The sequence below is a fragment of the Ursus maritimus genome, unplaced genomic scaffold (assembly GCF_017311325.1).
Source record: "Ursus maritimus isolate PB19 unplaced genomic scaffold, ASM1731132v1 scaffold_20, whole genome shotgun sequence".
Lineage (NCBI taxonomy): Eukaryota > Metazoa > Chordata > Mammalia > Carnivora > Ursidae > Ursus > Ursus maritimus.
Window position 1 is genome coordinate 40,995,618 of NW_024424453.1, and position 17,625 is coordinate 41,013,242.

The 17,625-nt window shown below is 40.2% G+C and overlaps 2 protein-coding genes and 1 long non-coding RNA gene across 5 annotated transcripts in view; 1 reads left to right on the forward strand and 2 right to left on the reverse strand.

The window, feature by feature from the left end:
• The window catches only part of NGLY1 (N-glycanase 1), a 59,175-nt gene extending 52,150 nt beyond the window's left edge, over nucleotides 1-7,025 (reverse strand). Inside the window, exon 1 of one of the 2 annotated variants that reach the window (XM_040636880.1) lies at nucleotides 6,853-7,025. In XM_040636880.1, coding sequence (XP_040492814.1) covers nucleotides 6,853-6,983 — 131 coding nt within the window. In that variant the 5' untranslated portion in view covers nucleotides 6,984-7,025. The remainder of the gene's footprint in view (nucleotides 1-6,852) is intronic. The other variant, XM_008709352.2, reaches the window with a different exon arrangement.
• A 1,629-nt stretch (nucleotides 7,026-8,654) lies between these two features.
• On the reverse strand, nucleotides 8,655-11,754 carry LOC121104291. 2 transcript variants are annotated; one of them, XR_005836590.1, is made up of 3 exons: nucleotides 11,719-11,754; nucleotides 10,722-10,869; nucleotides 8,655-9,944 (listed from the first exon to the last, which is right to left on the reverse strand). It is a non-coding gene; the product is annotated as an uncharacterized LOC121104291 (long non-coding RNA). The 2 variants fall into 2 exon arrangements; XR_005836589.1 differs by lacking the exon at nucleotides 8,655-9,944 and having other exon boundaries at nucleotides 9,997-10,869.
• A 54-nt stretch (nucleotides 11,755-11,808) lies between these two features.
• On the forward strand, nucleotides 11,809-16,494 carry OXSM (3-oxoacyl-ACP synthase, mitochondrial). The gene is made up of 3 exons (XM_008709338.2): nucleotides 11,809-11,879; nucleotides 12,408-13,522; nucleotides 16,008-16,494. Exons 2-3 carry the CDS (start codon nucleotides 12,543-12,545, stop codon nucleotides 16,408-16,410), a joined length of 1,383 nt encoding a protein of 460 aa, XP_008707560.1. The 5' UTR covers nucleotides 11,809-11,879; nucleotides 12,408-12,542; the 3' UTR covers nucleotides 16,411-16,494.
• Nucleotides 16,495-17,625: the final 1,131 nt, after the last annotated feature.

Here is a 17,625-nt window from a genome sequence, read left to right on the forward strand (position 1 = left end):
AAATAAAATCTTAAAAAAAAAAGATTTTTTTTCCTCAAGATTTTATTTATTTGAGAGAGAGAGCACACAGGCAGGGGGAATAGCAGAGGGGGAGGGAGAAACAGGCTCCCCGCTGAGTAGGGAGCCTGATGCGGCTCGATCCAAGGACCCTGGGATCATGACCTGAGCCAAAGGCATCAGGAGCCCCCAAAAAGATCTTAAGATATGTTAACAGTAGGTCTCCCACTGAGGTCACCAACTCAGAAAAAAAGAAAAACTTAAATGTTTCTATCTCAGAATTTCAGAAATGCTGGTAATTAAATGTATCTAACCAATTACTAGCCCTCTACCTCTTTAGGATGCATAATCTCAGAAAGGTTTACATAAATGGAAATTTAGTACACGAGAAATCCTATAATCTTGTATTTTTATTACTAATCACAAAAGTCAGTTTGTAGGCCATTTAAAAAATATTTCTAGGCCTTCTGAAAATCTACTATTCTGAGATACATGTACATTTTTCAAAAACATCTTTAGAACCATCTGGGAACCATCTCTAGCTCTAACTCTACCATTCTATGTAGCTGACAAAAAGGGAAACATACACAAAATCTAGCTTGTTCAACATGAAAAACTGAATAATGGTAACAATAGACAACATATGTATCTTCATTTCTCTTTTGCAACAATCGTATAATGCAGGCATTTTTCTTTCCTCTTAAAAATGAGGAAACTGAAAAAAAATGAGGAAATTGAAACCCAGAGACTTTACATAAATTGCCTATAACCATATTCTTAGGAAATGATTGACTGGGATATAAACCCACTGGTCTGATTACAAAGCTTACATACTCTCCACCATACAATATGCCAACAAGCTCACCAATCCTCAATTAACTACCCTCTCTCAATTTCTCCAGTTGTCAACAGTCACGCAGATTAGAAATCTGAAGTTATTTGGGTTATTTTGTCTCCTCTCATTACCAGCTCTACTCCTTGCTTTCAGTCATCAAGAACTGCCAATCCCTGTCTCCGATAGTTCTTTCTCCATTCTATCCCCAGTTATGCTTATGATTACTGTAATAGTTTCACAAATGAAACCTATGCCTTGTGTCTTCACACATCATTATTCTTCATGAAACTCCTTCATGTTTCTCTTTGACTCTAGAAAGTACAATCATTTTCTCTTGCCTCTTATGTCAAATATATGTTCTCTGCTATTCCATGAACCCATCCCATCTTATCAAACCTCCGTTCTCAAAACTATTCTACACTAGGTCCCTCTATCATCTCCACACATAAACATGTAACTGCTTGAACACTGTCTTCCAACTGTTCTCTAGATTTTATGTTGTGGCTATTTTCCATACTTGTGTCTTTCTCCTAAACATATTTATTTTCTTCGAAGAAACCACTTTCTATTCTTGGCCCTTGGCACTTTGTAACCAGTAACTCTGTGCAGTTTTCAAAAGAAATTAGTGGAACATCAAACATATTTTTTAAAGAACAGAGCAAATTATCTAAGGAACACATGTGGAATGCTAGTCAAACTATTATAAATTTTGCAAAGTAGATATTATTGAGGACAGCTCATCTTTATCTAGAAGTCAGTGAACTGAAAAAAAAAGTAAAAAGTTCAAACCCATAGCATATAGTGCATGCAAATTAGCTTATGTTTTATTCTATAATTTCACTAGCTTTATGTCTCTTAGTTGGGGAAAAGGTAAACATCACCTGAAGCAGAAATCTGAAATGTAATCAAAGGTATTATCTTCACTTGAGTGCAGTGACAAGTATTGCTGTTAAAAAAACAAAACAAAACCTACTAATAAAATTCTTATTTCAGCACTCATTTCATAAAACACTATGTCAAACCCTAAGGTAGGAACAAGATATACCAAGATAACATCCCTGATACAGTCCCTTATCTCTAACACTGATCAATTTCCCAAGACAACAAAAGGAACAGAAACCTTGGTTTTCTCTATTCTTAAATAAGTCAGATTAACGGTTCTGTAAGGTAGTGTAGCTAGAGATCAAGAAGAGTTCAGGGGCTTTTCTGTTAAGAGGTTAACAAGTCACTGGACTTAGAAGTGGAAGAAAGTGTTTTCTAACTTCCTGAAGGCTAAAGGAGTTTTAATTCTAATATAAGAGCGGGGACTAATACTGTTATAAGCATACCTCTGAGATATTATAGGTTTGGGTCTAGACCACTGTAATTAAGTGAAAATTACACTAAAGCAAGTCAAATGAATTTTTAAAATTTCCCACTGCATATAAAAGTCATGTTTATACCATACTGTAGTCTATTAAGTGTTTAATAGCATGTTTTAAAAAATTGTACATACCTTAAACATACTTTAACGCTAAAAATGCTAACTACCAAATGAATTTTCAGGAGTTGTAATCTTTTTGCTGGTGGAGGGTTTGCCTCAATGCTGACGGTTGCTAAAGGTTGGTGTGGTATGGCAATTTCTTAAAACAAGACAAAAAAGTTTGCCACATCAATTGACTCTTTTTTTTTCATGAACAATTTCTCTGTAGCATGCAATGCTATTTGATAGAACATCTTTCAAAATTGGAGTCAATCCCCTCAAACCCTGCTGCTGCTTTATCAACAAAGTTTGTTATATTTTAATTTTTTTGTTGTCATTTCAACAATCCTCACAGCATCTTCACCAGTAGATTCCATCTGAAGAAACCACTTCCTTTGCTAATCCATAAAAAGCAACTTCTCATCCATGAAAGTTTTATCATGAGATTGCAGCAATTTAGCTACAACTATATCTGTATGCTCCACCTCTAACTCGAGTTCTCTTGCTGTTTCCACCACATCTGCAGTCCCCTCCTCCACTGAAGGCTTGAATCCCTGAAAGTCATCCATGAGGGCTGGAATCAATTTCTTCTAAACTCCTATGAATGTAGATATTCTGACCTCCCTCCATGAACCACAAATGTTAATGGCATCTAGAATGGTGAATCCTTTCCAAAAGGTTTTCAGCTTACTTTGCCCAGATCCATCAGAGGAATTACTATCTATGGCAGCTATAGCTCTATAAAATGTAATTGTTAAAATAAAAGACTTCAAAGCCCAAAGGACTCCCTGATCCATGCGCTGCAGCATGGATGCTGTGTTAGCAGTCATGAAAACAACATTATGTCATTGTACATTTCCATCATAGCTCTTAGGTGACCAGGCGCATTGTCAATGAGCAATATTTTGAAAGGAATCTTTTTTTCCTGAACAAGTCTCAACAGTGGACTTAAAATATTCAGTAAATTGCATAGCAAACAGATGTGCTATCATCCAGGCTTTGTTTCTTCCATTTACAGACCATAGGCCAAGTAGATCTGGCATAATTTTTAAGAGCCCTAGGATTTTCAGCATGGTTAATAAGCACTGACTTCAACTTTGAGTCACCAGCTGTATTAACCCCTAACATAAGAGTCACCCTGTCCTTTGAAGCCAGACTTTGACTTCTCCTCTCTAGCTATGAAATCTTAGATGGCATCTTCTTCCAATAAAAGGCTATTTGGTCTACACTGAAAATCCGTTGTAGTGTAGCCACCTTCATGAATCATCTTAGCTAGGTCTTCTGGATAACTTGAAGCTTCTCATCAGCACTTGCTACTTTACCTTGCTCTTTTGTGTTATGGAGACAGCTTCTTTCCTTAAACCTCAGGAACCAACCTCTGCTAGGGTGCAACTTTTCTTCCTCAACTTCGTCACCTCTCTCAACCTTCAGAGAAGAGGTAGGGCCTTGCTTGGGATTAGGCTTTGGTTTTTAGGAGAATGCTGAGGCTGGCTTCATCCTCTATCTAGATAGACCACTAAAACTTCTTCCATTAGTAGCAATAAGGCTGTTTCGCTTTCTCATCATTTGTGTGTTCACTGGAGTAGCACTTTTAATCTCCTTCAAGAACTTCTCTTTTGCATTTGCAACTTGTCTGTTTGGTACAATAGGCGTAGCTTTTGGGCTATCATGGATTTTGACATGCCCTCCTCACTAAGCTGAATTACTTCCAGTTGTGGATTTAAAGTGAGAGACATGCACCCCTTTCTCTCACTTCAACACTTAGGCCATTGCAGGGTTCTGATTGGCCTAATTTCAATTATTATTGTGTGTCAGGACACAGGGAAAAGAGAGGGACAGGAGAAGGGCCAATGGGTGGAGCAGTCACAATGCACACAGCATTTATAGAGTTTGCCATCTTATGTGGGTACAGTTGGTGCATCCCAAAACACTATTAACATCAAAGATAACTGACTGAAGGATAAAGAAGATGTGGTGTGTATACATACACACACACAAACACACACATACACACACCAGAATATTACTCAGCCATAAAAAAGAATAAGATCTTGTCATCTGCAATAACACAGATGGACTTAGATGGTATTATGAGAAGAGATGTAAGTCAAACAGAGAAAGGCAAACACTATATGATTTCACTTATATGTGGATAAAAAACCAAAACAAACAAAAAACAGAATCAAACACATAAATACAGAGTACAAATGATGGTTGTAGGGGTGGAGGGGGGAGTGCGGGATGGGCAAAATGGGTGAAGTGTAGTGGGAGACACAGGCTTCCAGTTATAGAATAAGTAAGTCACGGGGGTGGGAGGGGGGCGCCTGACTGGCTCAGTCAGTAGAGCATGTGACTCTTCATCTTGGGGTCATGAGTTCAAGCCCCACACTGGGCACAGAGCTCACTAAAAAAAAAGTCATGGAGATAAACGATACATATAGGGAATATAATTTATGGTATTATAATAGAACTGTATGTGACTGATGGTACCTATACTTATGAGCACAGCATAATGTACAGAGTTGTGGAATCACTATGTTGTACTACTGAAACTAATGTAACATTATGTGTCAAGTATATTTCAATTAAATGAAAGAGCTCACTGATCAGATAACAAATACAACGAAAAAGTTTGAATATTACAAGAATTACCAAAATGTGACAGAGATACAAAGTGAGTTGTTGAAAAAAATGGCACCAATAGACTCGCTCAACAGACAAATCTTTAATTTGTAAAAAAAAAAAAACAAAAAAAACACCACAGTATTTGCAAAGCACAATAAAGTGAAGAGCAATAAAACAAGGCATAACTGTAATTAAACTAACAAGGGTAGCTTTTCATACTATCTTCAATTATGAGTTCCAGACTCCTAATTCCCTTTTTAGATAAAAACTTTTCAATTCAGAAACATAAGCCAAAGGAAAGACTGTAACATGAACTGACAGCATGCCAAGTTTCTTCTATGAGTCTGATAAATATTCATAATGGTGATTATGATGCCAAGTCATTATTTGCATGCAAAGGTTTTCCTTCCTCAAAACACCTTGATCTTAGTATTTTGGGTTTCACTAGATTAAAAGCAGAAGTGAATCCTATTACAAGGCCACTTCCCTTCCCTTTTCCCAAATCTATAACCTTGAAACTAACCCCTTTTCTGAATAAAGGGGTTTAAATAGTTTGGTGGCTTTCCAGTTTGGGGGTCCCAGCTCAGAATATCTGGAGGACTCAGCTTATGAGTTCATTCATGCAGAGTCCATTGGCATCCCTGTGCTTTGAAGAGCTGTTAGATCTCACAGGGTAGAGGTGAGTTGAGAAGGTGTCACAGAGGAGAAAGGCAGTCTCCACATAGGTCACAATTTTGTGGCTGTGTACACTGCACATACTGCACATCCGTTATAGCATTGGGCGAATAATAAAGGGTCATTTTTCCTTCACTTTACTTTTAAAATCCTTAATGTTACCTCTATGAACAATATATTGCCATGAAGAATGAAACGCCATGGGCTAAAACACTACACTTGTAACTAATGTCTCTAAAATTGGGTCACATCAAATCTATAACCTTGAAACTAAGCATTTCCTTTTAGACTTCGTGCCAATATACCCACCACTTAGAAGAATAAGTGCACGAGGGGGTGAAGTGGGAGAGAGAACCTAGATAGTAACCTTGATGACCTGATGAATGAGGTAAACTCACTCAACTACCTGGCACCTGGAGCTCCTTTAACCTCGGTCCCATTTCCCTACCCTACACAAGCCACTACATGATTTGATCTAAGAACTGAGGTGGAAAATGATTCAAAATGAATAATCAAACTTGCCTCCCAATTCCCCAAACCTGTAAGGTCCCTTAAGGATCTACAAGTGTACTTCTGCTCACGAGAGAATAACAAATTACCCTCAACCAAGGTAATCTTCACTAATTCTTATTTAAAAGGTCATGTTGAAAAGTAGAATACAGGTGTTAATATGAAAATTGTAACTTTAGTATGGTTAATAACATTTCAATCAACAAAATGGGCAGGAAAAGACCATAAAAATGTAAAAACCCCACCACTTCTGTAGTATTATGCTTTAATATTAAGGTATTCACAAAACGTTGGGGGGGGGATTTTGTCGAGACTAACTTCTCAGAAGCCTGTGGCTAAGGCACTATGTTCGGTAAAATCCACGCAGCGGGAATAAAACGCTGTTACCCTTTCTGTGCTGACATTAAGACAATTAACCCGAACGGAAGCAAGTGTTTAGGGCACGCCTTCTCACCTCCCTCCGCCTTGCGCAATCCCCGCGACCTCCAGTTCACCCTAGAGCACCCCGACATTGGGTGCCAAGTCACAAGTGCAAAGAAACTTACTCTTCTCGGGAGGGAGTGGCCCGCCTGTGTCTCGAAGCCCCTGGCGGGTGGGCTCGGATAGTGAACCGGAGCCAGGCTCAGGGCCCGGTCCCTCATGTCCTCGACACCCTTCCGGGCCCAAGCCGGGCGCCCCCAAACCCAGGCCAACCAGGCGCCCCCTCACCGCCCGCCCTGGCACCCCGTGTGACTCCTCTGCCCCGCACCTGAGGATGTTGTCCGCATAGGTGAGCAACAGCTTGGAGGCCTCCAGAAAGGTCTCCGGGGTGTTCTGGCACAGCTCGGCCACAGCCGGGGACGCGGAGCCCGACGAGCTGCCCAGCGCCGCTGCCGCCATGCTTGAGCGCCCGGGGCCGTCGCCGCCCCTCGCGCGCCGCGTCCCTCACTGAGCAGGCGCTACAGCGCGCGGCCTCCTCTGCGGCGAGCCGGGAGGGGCGGGGCGCTCGACCCGGAGGTGGGGGGCTTGGCGGGAAGGGGCGGGGGGCTTGGCGGGGAGGGGCGGGGCGGCCTCAGCCAGGCGGGCTGGGGCGGTTCCGGGAGGGTCGGGGGTTTGGACCTGGAGTGATCGGGGTGTCGTCGCCTGGGCCTCGGGGCTTCGATCAGAAAGAAGGGGCGGGGTGCTTGGTTGTCAGGGCCCGGGGGCTTCAGCTAGGAGGGGCAGGGGGATGCTGGCCGGTGATTGGCGGTTTGTCCCAGAAACCAGGCTCTTTCCGCGCCGCAGGGTGCGCTTCGATTGATCCAGCCACGAAGGTGGGGAAACCCTCTAGTACAACCACTCTTTCCCCCCCCCAAACAAAACAACCTTACAGCTTCCTCCTCGCAGACTGCCAGGTGTTCCTAGACATGTGTGGATCAAGGAACTTCAGAAGGAAGGAGCAACAAATGTTTAAAATCAAACGGGTGTCTGTAAACTCTGCTGGGTTTCTGGTATATAGATTCTTTTTAGAATTAGAAGAATGATTGAAAATCTTTTTCATTAAGTACCAGTTCAAATAGTATGATGTCTCTGTAAAGAAGTAGTTTTCAAACCGCAGGTTGCAACGTAGTGGGTTGTGGACTCAATTTACCGTGTGGTGACCAGCATAAAACATATATACCATAAGGACAAAATAGAATAGAATAAAATGGAAGGAGGGGTTGGCAGTAAAAATATGCATCTCACATAGTAAGGGTGGGTATTATTCTGTGACTTTGTTTCACAGATAGATCATGTCATTAATATCCTTTATTCCTTTTAGAAGATGAATCCTAGCTTCTTTAATCCATTCTCTGCCTCACCATGTCCTTGAAAGTGTACTTTACCGATGGCTTCCTTCTTTGCAGACATACCTTTAAAACCTCAACAAATATTTTTCTTGACCTTATGTTTTTAAGGTAAGTTATTTGTGTAAGTAGCTTATTTAAATGTTCTTGATGATTTATCTTCTGTTTGCTTCTTAAATTTGAAGTTTTCTTCCAGTATCTCAGAGCAAGACCTTGAGCTATGCCATCTGCTTCAATTTCCATTCATCTGCTAGATACGTGGGAAAAGTTTTTAATAAGTAGGTTTTGGACCAGCTTCCAAGACTAGTGTGTTTAACTGATAGTATGTTACTAGCTGCTGTAATTAAAATTTTCAGTGACAAGAGAAGTTTCTTTCTTGCTCACATAACAGTTTAAAAAGCAGGTGTCATTAGTCAATGAGCGGCTCTCCTCCACGTAGTGACTCAGGCTCCCAGGCACCTTCCATCCTGTAGAATAGAGGTCAACAAACATTTTTTGTAAAGGGCCAGATTGTAATGTTTAAGGCTTTGTGGACACAGGGTCTCTGTTTCAACTCTTTAATTCTGCCACTGCACTTGTATTCTGTAGACAGTACTCTAATATGAATGGGCATGGCTGTGTTCCCATGAAACTCTGTTTACAAAAACAGGCAGCCTACTGGATTTGGCCTGTAGTTTGCTAACTCCTGCCATAGAGCCTCAGATACTTCTGCATTGTTAGTGGTTGGGCAAAAGGAAGGCATACCTGCTTCTTAACCACATGGGCCCAAAATGACATATAGCATTTTCTCTACCATATAATTGGAGAAAATGGAGCCCCATCTAGATAAAAGAGGGAAGGCTGGGAAATGTAGTCCCTAGCTGGACATGTACTACCCACAACTCTGAAAGATGGAAAGGTGCAGAGAAGAGGGCCTAGAATTATAGCTAGCTGTCTCTAACCACAAACTATATGCACCTTAATTTTTCTTTTTTCACATTTATTTATCCTTGTAATAGCTTAAGGTTATTACATACTATATAGTTTTTTGACTTTTATTTTTAAGTAATAGAACACTTTTTTTTTTTTCAAATAAATTCTTAGGAGGAAACCCAGTATATAGAAAACACCAAAGTGGAGATGCTCTGGAATTGAAGCAGGAGGAGGGGGCAGGAGGGACAGAATACCATCAGCTTATTAGCCTGTCTCTTGACAGAGATAATGGCCACCAGGCATTTGTGAGGAATAAGCAAACACGGTGTGAAAACCAATGCCATAGAGTTAATACTGTGATAATGATGCAGAGTTTAAAAAAATCATAGAAATCATCATTTTGAGGGTAATTCAGTAAATTATTATTTATTTTAAATCACCTGAAATTTAAATCATTCCAAATTACTGTTTACCAATACTCCTGTTGAAGTTCTCGAGTAACTACAATCTCTCCTGGATACCACCATTTATGCAGCTGTTAAGAGAGTTTTATAAGGGACTTTGACTTGTTCTTTTCCCTGTCTGCTTCTTCCACTAAGTCAAGTTGAAAATATTTTGATTTTTCAGTTCCTTGAGAAAAATTGAAGATAGGAGGCTCCTCTTAATCTCTTTATACTTACCATCACTTCAACTAAAGGGTGTTCTAGTTTTAAATCAACATTGAACTTTCCATTCTTTTACTTGATTTTTTTTTCCTCCAAAATAATGAATTTTTTTTTTCAGGATTCCAACTTTATTAAGCACACCATCATTAGAGTTGACACATGGTGGCACTATTCTTAAATGGAATAGAAAAAAGAAATAACCCATTAAATTTCCCCAGGGTCAGTTTTGACATAAAAGAGAAAACACTGACCTCAGTGAAGCCTTTTAGAAATTGTACGGTGATTCACTATTGCGTGATTGCATTAAGTAATTAACCAACAATTATTTATTGAGCACCTGTTGTGTACAAAGTAGTCTGATGGAGGACATAAGAGATTTTTAATCTAGTAGGAAAGACAAAACTGATGATCATACCTTACACACAGACAGTCCTTGAGCTGATGAAACAAAAAAGTTACTGTGAAAAGAAGAAAAAGTTATTTGGTAAAAAAAACACACAAAGCAGTGTATATGATACTAACCAGTAGAAGTGTATGTGTTTATTCATTCATTTCATAATTCAGTCATTCACTAAATATTTATGAAGTGGCTACTAAATGCCGGGCACTGTGCTAGATACCGTGAAGCAGTGAAGTAGATAAGCATGGGCCCTGCTTTCATGGAAGTTATAATGAGTTTATAGCCGTGGTTAGATCAGTATCAGCATCACCAGCAAGGAATATGGTACTAAATCATTTTATGGCTATTGGAGTATCATAGACATTCTTATCCCTTTTACAAACCAAAGGAAAGGAGATCAGAGGTAGAAATAGAAGTGAAATGACTTTTTGGTGGTTTTACTTTTCTACAAGATTTTAATTGATTTGTCACTCCTTATCCAAGATAATCTTGTGATATTACAAAAGAAAAAACAGCACATTAAAACTGGGTGTTTCCTAGGAGTTTGGGTTTAAAGAATATATTGTAGGTCTTTTCACACTGTAATTTCAACATATTGCATAACAATGAAAAGGGACAGCAAGCTTGGGTATTTCTCACTCACAACTTTTAATTATTTTATAACCACATGTGTTTATTTAATTCCTCTTAAGTTAACTCTATGGTTAATGAATGAAGGTCATGCTAAGAAGTGACTGAATAGGCTTGGATCAAGGAAGACGTAAGGTCATACTAGGGTTTCCTAAACTATTTTAGGCAAAGTACATTTCCAAACTCATTTATAACCAATACTAACCAGGAAAATCTGAGCTTGACCAAAATTCTTCTCTAGAGCTGGGAAAGAAGGAAGAGCACTCGGAAACAATCATTTCAAGAGACACTGTCCAGAAAGAAACAAATATGGCTGGGAGGATCAGATGCAGATTACATGGTCAATCCTTTATCTAAAAAAGAAAAAAGGACACAAATCTCATACCTGGGTTAGCATGTGAGCAAAAGATGGTCATCTATATAAATATCTTGCTTTCTTGTTGTTTTTTAAAATATTTCATGTTTTTCCCTTTATAGATTCACAGTTAACTCTGAACAAATGAAGTTGTATTTTTTAGACACTTAGAAATAAATGTCTACAATCTGTTTTTGTCTCCATTCTTGTTAGACATTGCACATGGCATTTTGAGCCTTGCCCCAGATCCAATAATTTTAAAAAGTAAAAATAGCTTTATTATTACAAAAGTACTATTTGTTTATTATAGAAAAGATACTACCTAAGACTAAGCAAAAATGGGGGAACTTCACAATCATTGTACATCCTTGCAGATCTGAAAATATATTTTAAATATGTTTATCTTACTATTTATTATTTATTAAAATATTTAATATATTTTAAAAGGTATATATACTGTTTTGTAACTTGTATCTCCTAACATGGTTTCAACATTTTTCCACAGAACATTCACTTACAAAATTATTTTAAACGCCTGCACAGCCTTTAGGTGTACTACAAAGTAACCCATTTCCTACTGTTAGGCACTTTGGTTAGTTCTACTTTACTATTATAAACAACTTTGGGAGGTACGGTAATAACTTTGAGGCTACAGTTATTTCCTTAATTCTTTCCAAGGATTTCAGTAGAATATGACAGTGTCCTTTCTCCTAGCAGATGGAAATATTTGGACATCATTACCCCGCCCCCCAAAATCCTTTCCTGATGGGCAAAAAAGCTATCTGATCGCGTCCTGATTATCATCCTGTCACTGAAGTCGCACGAGGGGAGCTCCCTCCCGTGCAACCTGAGCCTTGCCGCCTCCCGCGGTCTGACCTCCACCAAGGTGACGCGGCGGAAGGGCCACTGGCCGCACCCGGCTCAGACGCAGGGCGTGCGTGCGCGCGCGCATGAGCGGACGTGCGTGTGCAGACGGCGGCTGCGCGGCCGGCGCGAGGCCTGGTGAAGGTATCAGCTGCGTGCTACGCTTCTCCTTCCGGGGGTTGGATCGGGAAAGGGGAGTCTGATGACCTGGGCCTGGTTTCTTTTCCTCTGGGAGTGCTTTCTTCGGGGGTGTGCGGTGTGCTTGAGAGGCGGTGTGGGGAGTTGGCCACGCCCCTCACTCCCAAACCCCGCCCTAGTCAAAAACCCAAATTTTCTCCACATTTTGAAGACCAATAAAGTTTACTTACCCCTACCTCAAAGAATAGGCCCTGAAGTGTTTTTTGTGTCATTGGCACCAGAAATACTACCTAGAATAAGGCCTCAGTAATCCTGATACAGGATGCTTCCTGCAGTCCATAAAAGGCCAGGAGTGCCTTTATATTTTTCATGGTGTAATTCTATTGTGGTGAATTGAATGACTCATCATTTCACCTCTTTGTCTTGGAATATCTGAGGTATTTACAGTCTAAAAAGGGAACTCAAAACAGTTGGTTTGACGATTAGTATAAATTAAAGTGATGTTAACGTTGTTTTCTTTGTGTTCATTAACAGCTCACACCGAGCACCTGAAAGAAGTTTTCGGCTATTGTTTCTTAGGCCTATAAGCTATTTAAACAACAGTGATTACCTCCTGCGCGTGTTGTGATCTGTTACAGGAATGTGTTTCTGATCATCTGAATCTCAACCATGTTGTCAAACTGCTTGCAAAATTTCTTAAAAATTACAAGCCCTCATCTATATTCAAGATTATGCCAGCGATTAATAGGAAGTAAAAGGAGGTTTTTAGGAACTGTGCCAACGTTCAGATTTCGTAGGCGGGTTGTCATTACAGGCATTGGATTAGTGACTCCTCTGGGTGTTGGAACTCAGCTGGTATGGGATCGTCTTATACGAGGAGAGACTGGAATTATTTCAGTGGTCGGTGAGGAGTATAAGAATATCCCCTGCAGTGTTGCTGCTTATGTGCCAAGAGGTTGTGATGAAGGTCAGTTCAATGAACAAAACTTTGTGTCCAAATCCGATATCAAGTCCATGTCTTCTCCTACCATTATGGCCATCGGGGCTGCAGAGTTAGCCTTGAAAGATTCTGGCTGGCACCCTCAATCAGAAGCTGATCAAGTGGCTACCGGAGTTGCAATTGGTATGGGAATGGTTCCTCTTGAAGTTGTTTCTGAAACTGCTTTGATGTTTCAGACAAAAGGTTATAGTAAAGTCAGCCCATTCTTTGTCCCTAAGATTCTCATCAATATGGCAGCAGGCCAGGTCAGCATTCGCTATAAACTCAAGGGCCCCAATCATACAGTGTCTACAGCCTGTACCACAGGAGCTCATGCTGTGGGAGACTCTTTTAGATTTATAGCCCATGGTGATGCTGATGTGATGGTGGCTGGAGGTACAGATTCTTGCATTAGTCCTTTATCTCTTGCTGGGTTTTCCAGAGCCCGTGCTCTGAGCACAAACCCTGATCCTAAGTTGGCATGTCGACCATTTCACCCAAAGAGAGATGGTTTTGTAATGGGAGAAGGTGCAGCTGTGCTTGTGCTGGAAGAATATGATCATGCTGTTCAACGAGGGGCCCGGATCTATGCAGAAGTTTTGGGCTATGGACTCTCGGGTGATGCTGGTCACATAACTGCACCTGACCCTGAAGGAGAAGGTGCCTTAAGGTAAAGACTTCTTTGTTTTGTTTTGTTTTTTAAAAAGATTTATTTACCTATTTGAGAGAGAGAGAAAGAGAGAGTGAGCACAGGGATAGGGGTGGGAAGGGCAGAGGGGGAGGGAAAGAATTCCAAGCAGACTCCACATTGATCCCAGGATCCCAGGACCCCAAGATCACGACCTGAGCCAAAACCAGGAGTGGGCCACTAAACCAACTGCACCACCCGGGTGCCCCAAGACTTGTTGTTTTATTTAAATATTTCTCCAAATAAGACATTTTATTAGACTTTCAAAGTAGGGAGTCCGATATTGTAGTATCTGCCCTTGGTGTACAGTATCTTTGATGTTTTTCCATTTTAGACAAGACAAAATGGTTTTGAATTCTTTGCTTTAACATGTTTGAAATATTTGAAAGCATTTGAACATCCTTAACAAAAATTAGATTTTAGTTAAGGCCTATAAAGTTGTAAAGAGGGCCATGTGTGTCTTTGCCAATTTTTCATGTTTCCAATTGTGCTTAGCAACTGTCAGAGTGCTTCCTCTCACAGTCCTCCTCTTTGGCCCTTCATCAGACTCAGACAGTAAAGTCAGCCCTTCTAGTTGTGTGTGGTCTCTGTGCCATTTCAACAGGGTTCTGCTTTTATTAAATCAGTACTTTCTAACTTTTCACCACCCAGGGACATTAAAATGCAGATTCTGACTCTAGGCCTGGGGTGGTGCTAGAGATTCTGCATTTCTAACAAGCTCCCATGAAACTGCTGCTGCTGGTCTGAGGACCACAATTTGAAAAGCAAGTTGGTATTGCAGAAGAGATAGTTAAGTTAAAAAAAAAAATTAATGTGTTAGCTAATAGACTAGCCTGCTTAGGTCATATTACGTTTTAAGCAGTTAACTTGACCAGGGGTTGGCAAACCTTTTCTGTAAAGGGACAAATAGTATTTTCATCTTTGTAGGCCATAGGGTCTCTGTCAACAATTATTCAAATCTGTCTTCTAGTGTGAAAGCAGCCATAGACAATACATAAATGAATGGGCGTGCTCCAGTGAAAACTGCAGTTGACCCTTGAACAATGTGGGTGGTTAGGGGCACTGGCCTGCTGTGCAGTCAAAACTTCCATGTATAGGGGCGCCTGGGTGGCACAGCGGTTAAGCATCTGCCTTCGGCTCAGGGCGTGATCCTGGCGTTATGGGATCGAGCCCCACATCAGGCTCTTCCGCTATGAGCCTGCTTCTTCCTCTCCCACTCCCCCTGCTTGTGTTCCCTCTCTCGCTGGCTGTCTCTATCTCTGTTGAATAAATAAATAAAATCTTTAAAAAAAAAAAAATTCCATGTATAACTTTTGACTCCTCCAAAATTTAACTACTGATAGGCTACTGTTGACAGAAAGCCTTACTGATAACATAAACAGTCAATGAACACGTATTTTGTGTATGTATTATATACTGTCTTCTTACAATAAGGTAAGCTAGAGAAAAGAATATGTTATTAAGAAAATCATAAGGAGGAGAAAATACATTTATAGTACAATCCTGTAAAAAATCTACATGTAAGTGGACCCACACAGTTCAAACCCATATTATTCAAGGGTCACCTGTGTTTGTAAAAACAGGCATCTGGCCAGGGCCACAGTTTACTGGCCCCTGAATTATGCTTTTGAGTTTTAGTAAATAGTTCCTGGTGTCAAACATAGTAGCCAGCTAGATGAAGAAATAGTTATATTTAGGTGAAACCCTTCATCACACTTCACATTATACCCTGAGCTGCCTCTTAAGGAAATGTATGCAACCCAGAGATCAGGAACTAAAAAAGAAGGTGTTGACATTGATGATGTTTTCAGAGATTGTTCCAGAGAAATGTTTTATTTTCAGATTTGTTTGTTTGTTTTTTTGGCTTGGCACCGTACTTCATTTATTTAGAATTCTTAAAGCCTAAATAGAATTTTGAAAAGGTTATTTGAAGCACCAAAGTAATGGTGCAGACATTTTTAGATTATTGGGAAATATGCCAAGTTTTACATTTAAATGTGAGAGAAAAAATTAAAACATTTTTATAAATTTTTTCTCCATATTTGGAATCACTATACACACACACACACACACGCATGCACACGCACGCACACCCCACTGATAAAAAATTCCTAGAAGAAAAACTATTCTAGGTTTGAGTCAGCATATCATGAGTCAACATGATATTTTCCCCAGGGAAAAATATCAATTCAAATAAATGGAAATATATTTTGTTAGAGATTATAAAACCCATAGGCCTGTGTATTTATCTCTGGTGTTGAGTCAGTCCAGGTTACTGGGGGTGACTCATTATGCCCATGCAGATGGCATTCTAACTCATACGGTGATCCAAGTTGAGGTTCTGTTATTAGAGGAAATGATTTTCTTCATCCAGCATATATGTTTATTTCTTTCTCATAAAGCATATAGAGACTCCTGTGTTCAAATTAAACTTAGTTCTGATAAATTTCTCTCCTTATTTTATTAGATGTATGGCTGCAGCTGTAAGAGATGCAGGTGTACAACCTGAAGAGATATCCTATGTCAACGCACATGCTACTTCCACCCCATTGGGAGATGCTGCTGAAAACAAAGCTATCAAACATCTTTTCAAAGACCATGCACCTGCCCTTGCAGTTTCTTCAACTAAGGGAGCCACGGGACATCTGTTGGGAGCTGCAGGGGCGGTTGAGGCAGCTTTTACTGCTTTGGCTTGTTATTATCAAAAACTACCACCTACTTTAAACCTGGATTGTACAGAACCAGAATTTGATCTCAATTATGTTCCATTAAAGGCACAGGAATGGAAAATTGGGAAAAGATGTATTGGACTCACCAATTCCTTTGGTTTTGGTGGTACTAATGCAACACTTTGTATTGCTGGCATGTAGGACAAATCACTTATAATTAAACATAGATTTTTAAAAAAATATTATGAACTATATTAAGTGGACAAATAAAATATTATATAAATATATAAATATCAATCTGTGTATAAGTCTATATATCAATCTATATCAATACCCAGATACCCTTTATCTGTGTCAGGGTTTGTCAACTCTGCCACTATTGATATTTTGGACAGGATAATTCTTTGTTAGGGTAAGAGGAGCTGTCCTATATATTATAGGATGCTTGGCAGCACCCTCATCTTTACCCACTAGATTCCAGAAGCACTGTCTTCTCTAGTTCTGACAACCAAAAATGTCTCTAGACACTGCCAGGTGTTTTCTGGGTGGCAAAATCATCCCCATATAAGAACCACTGATCTCTACTTTTCTAATACTCTAGGTCAAACAACTCTTTGATGTTTCACCTGCTCTTGTTCCTTCCACAAATATTTGGTGAGTAGCTGCTCTGGGCTAGGCAAGGTTGTTGCATTGTACAACTCCAGGCATGCCATTCCCATACAACATAAGGAGAAGGAATACAAATACACCTGGGAGTTTGCCTCATTGATCGACACTCTGAATAAAGCAGTCAGTCAGCCAGCAATGAGCTATTTGCCCCTTCTATCTAGCTAGCTCTCTTTTCTTCATTTTATCTGTAGAGATGCAGTAAATTTGTGGCATTTCCCTAAACGTCCAAGTCATGAGTTCTCTGAAAGAAGAAGGTAAAATTGGTTTCTTACTCTTTTTGTATTTATGGTGGCATCTAGTGATTAACGGAGATAAAGGTCCTTGGGAAGTGGAGCAGAACTTGTTGGTGACTCCAGCCACATCACCTCAGCCCCCCTTCATTGCAGCTGTGGTAGACCGTGTTTGTGGCTGTTTCTAATGTCCCCCACAAGTGCTGGTGGTGCCTCTAATTTTCCACCTTGGGGCTTTTTCTAAAGATCTTTTGAGATCTCATTCATCCCCGTCTGGCTGCAAGTATTGGGGAGGGGATAGGGACAAGTTCCCTAGAGCAACATTCAAAACCAGTGAGGGATTGGGTTAGTGGTCAAATGCGTCAGCCTCCTCTCAGAGGGATATCTAATGTTCTCCGCAGTTCCTCAGAGGGTTTCTGGTCAGATAAAACTTCAGTGGTCAGGACATTTACCAGCTCAGTAACCCTCTTTACTGGCTTTCCCCCCCCCTTCCCTTTCCTCTCTCCCTGATTTTTTA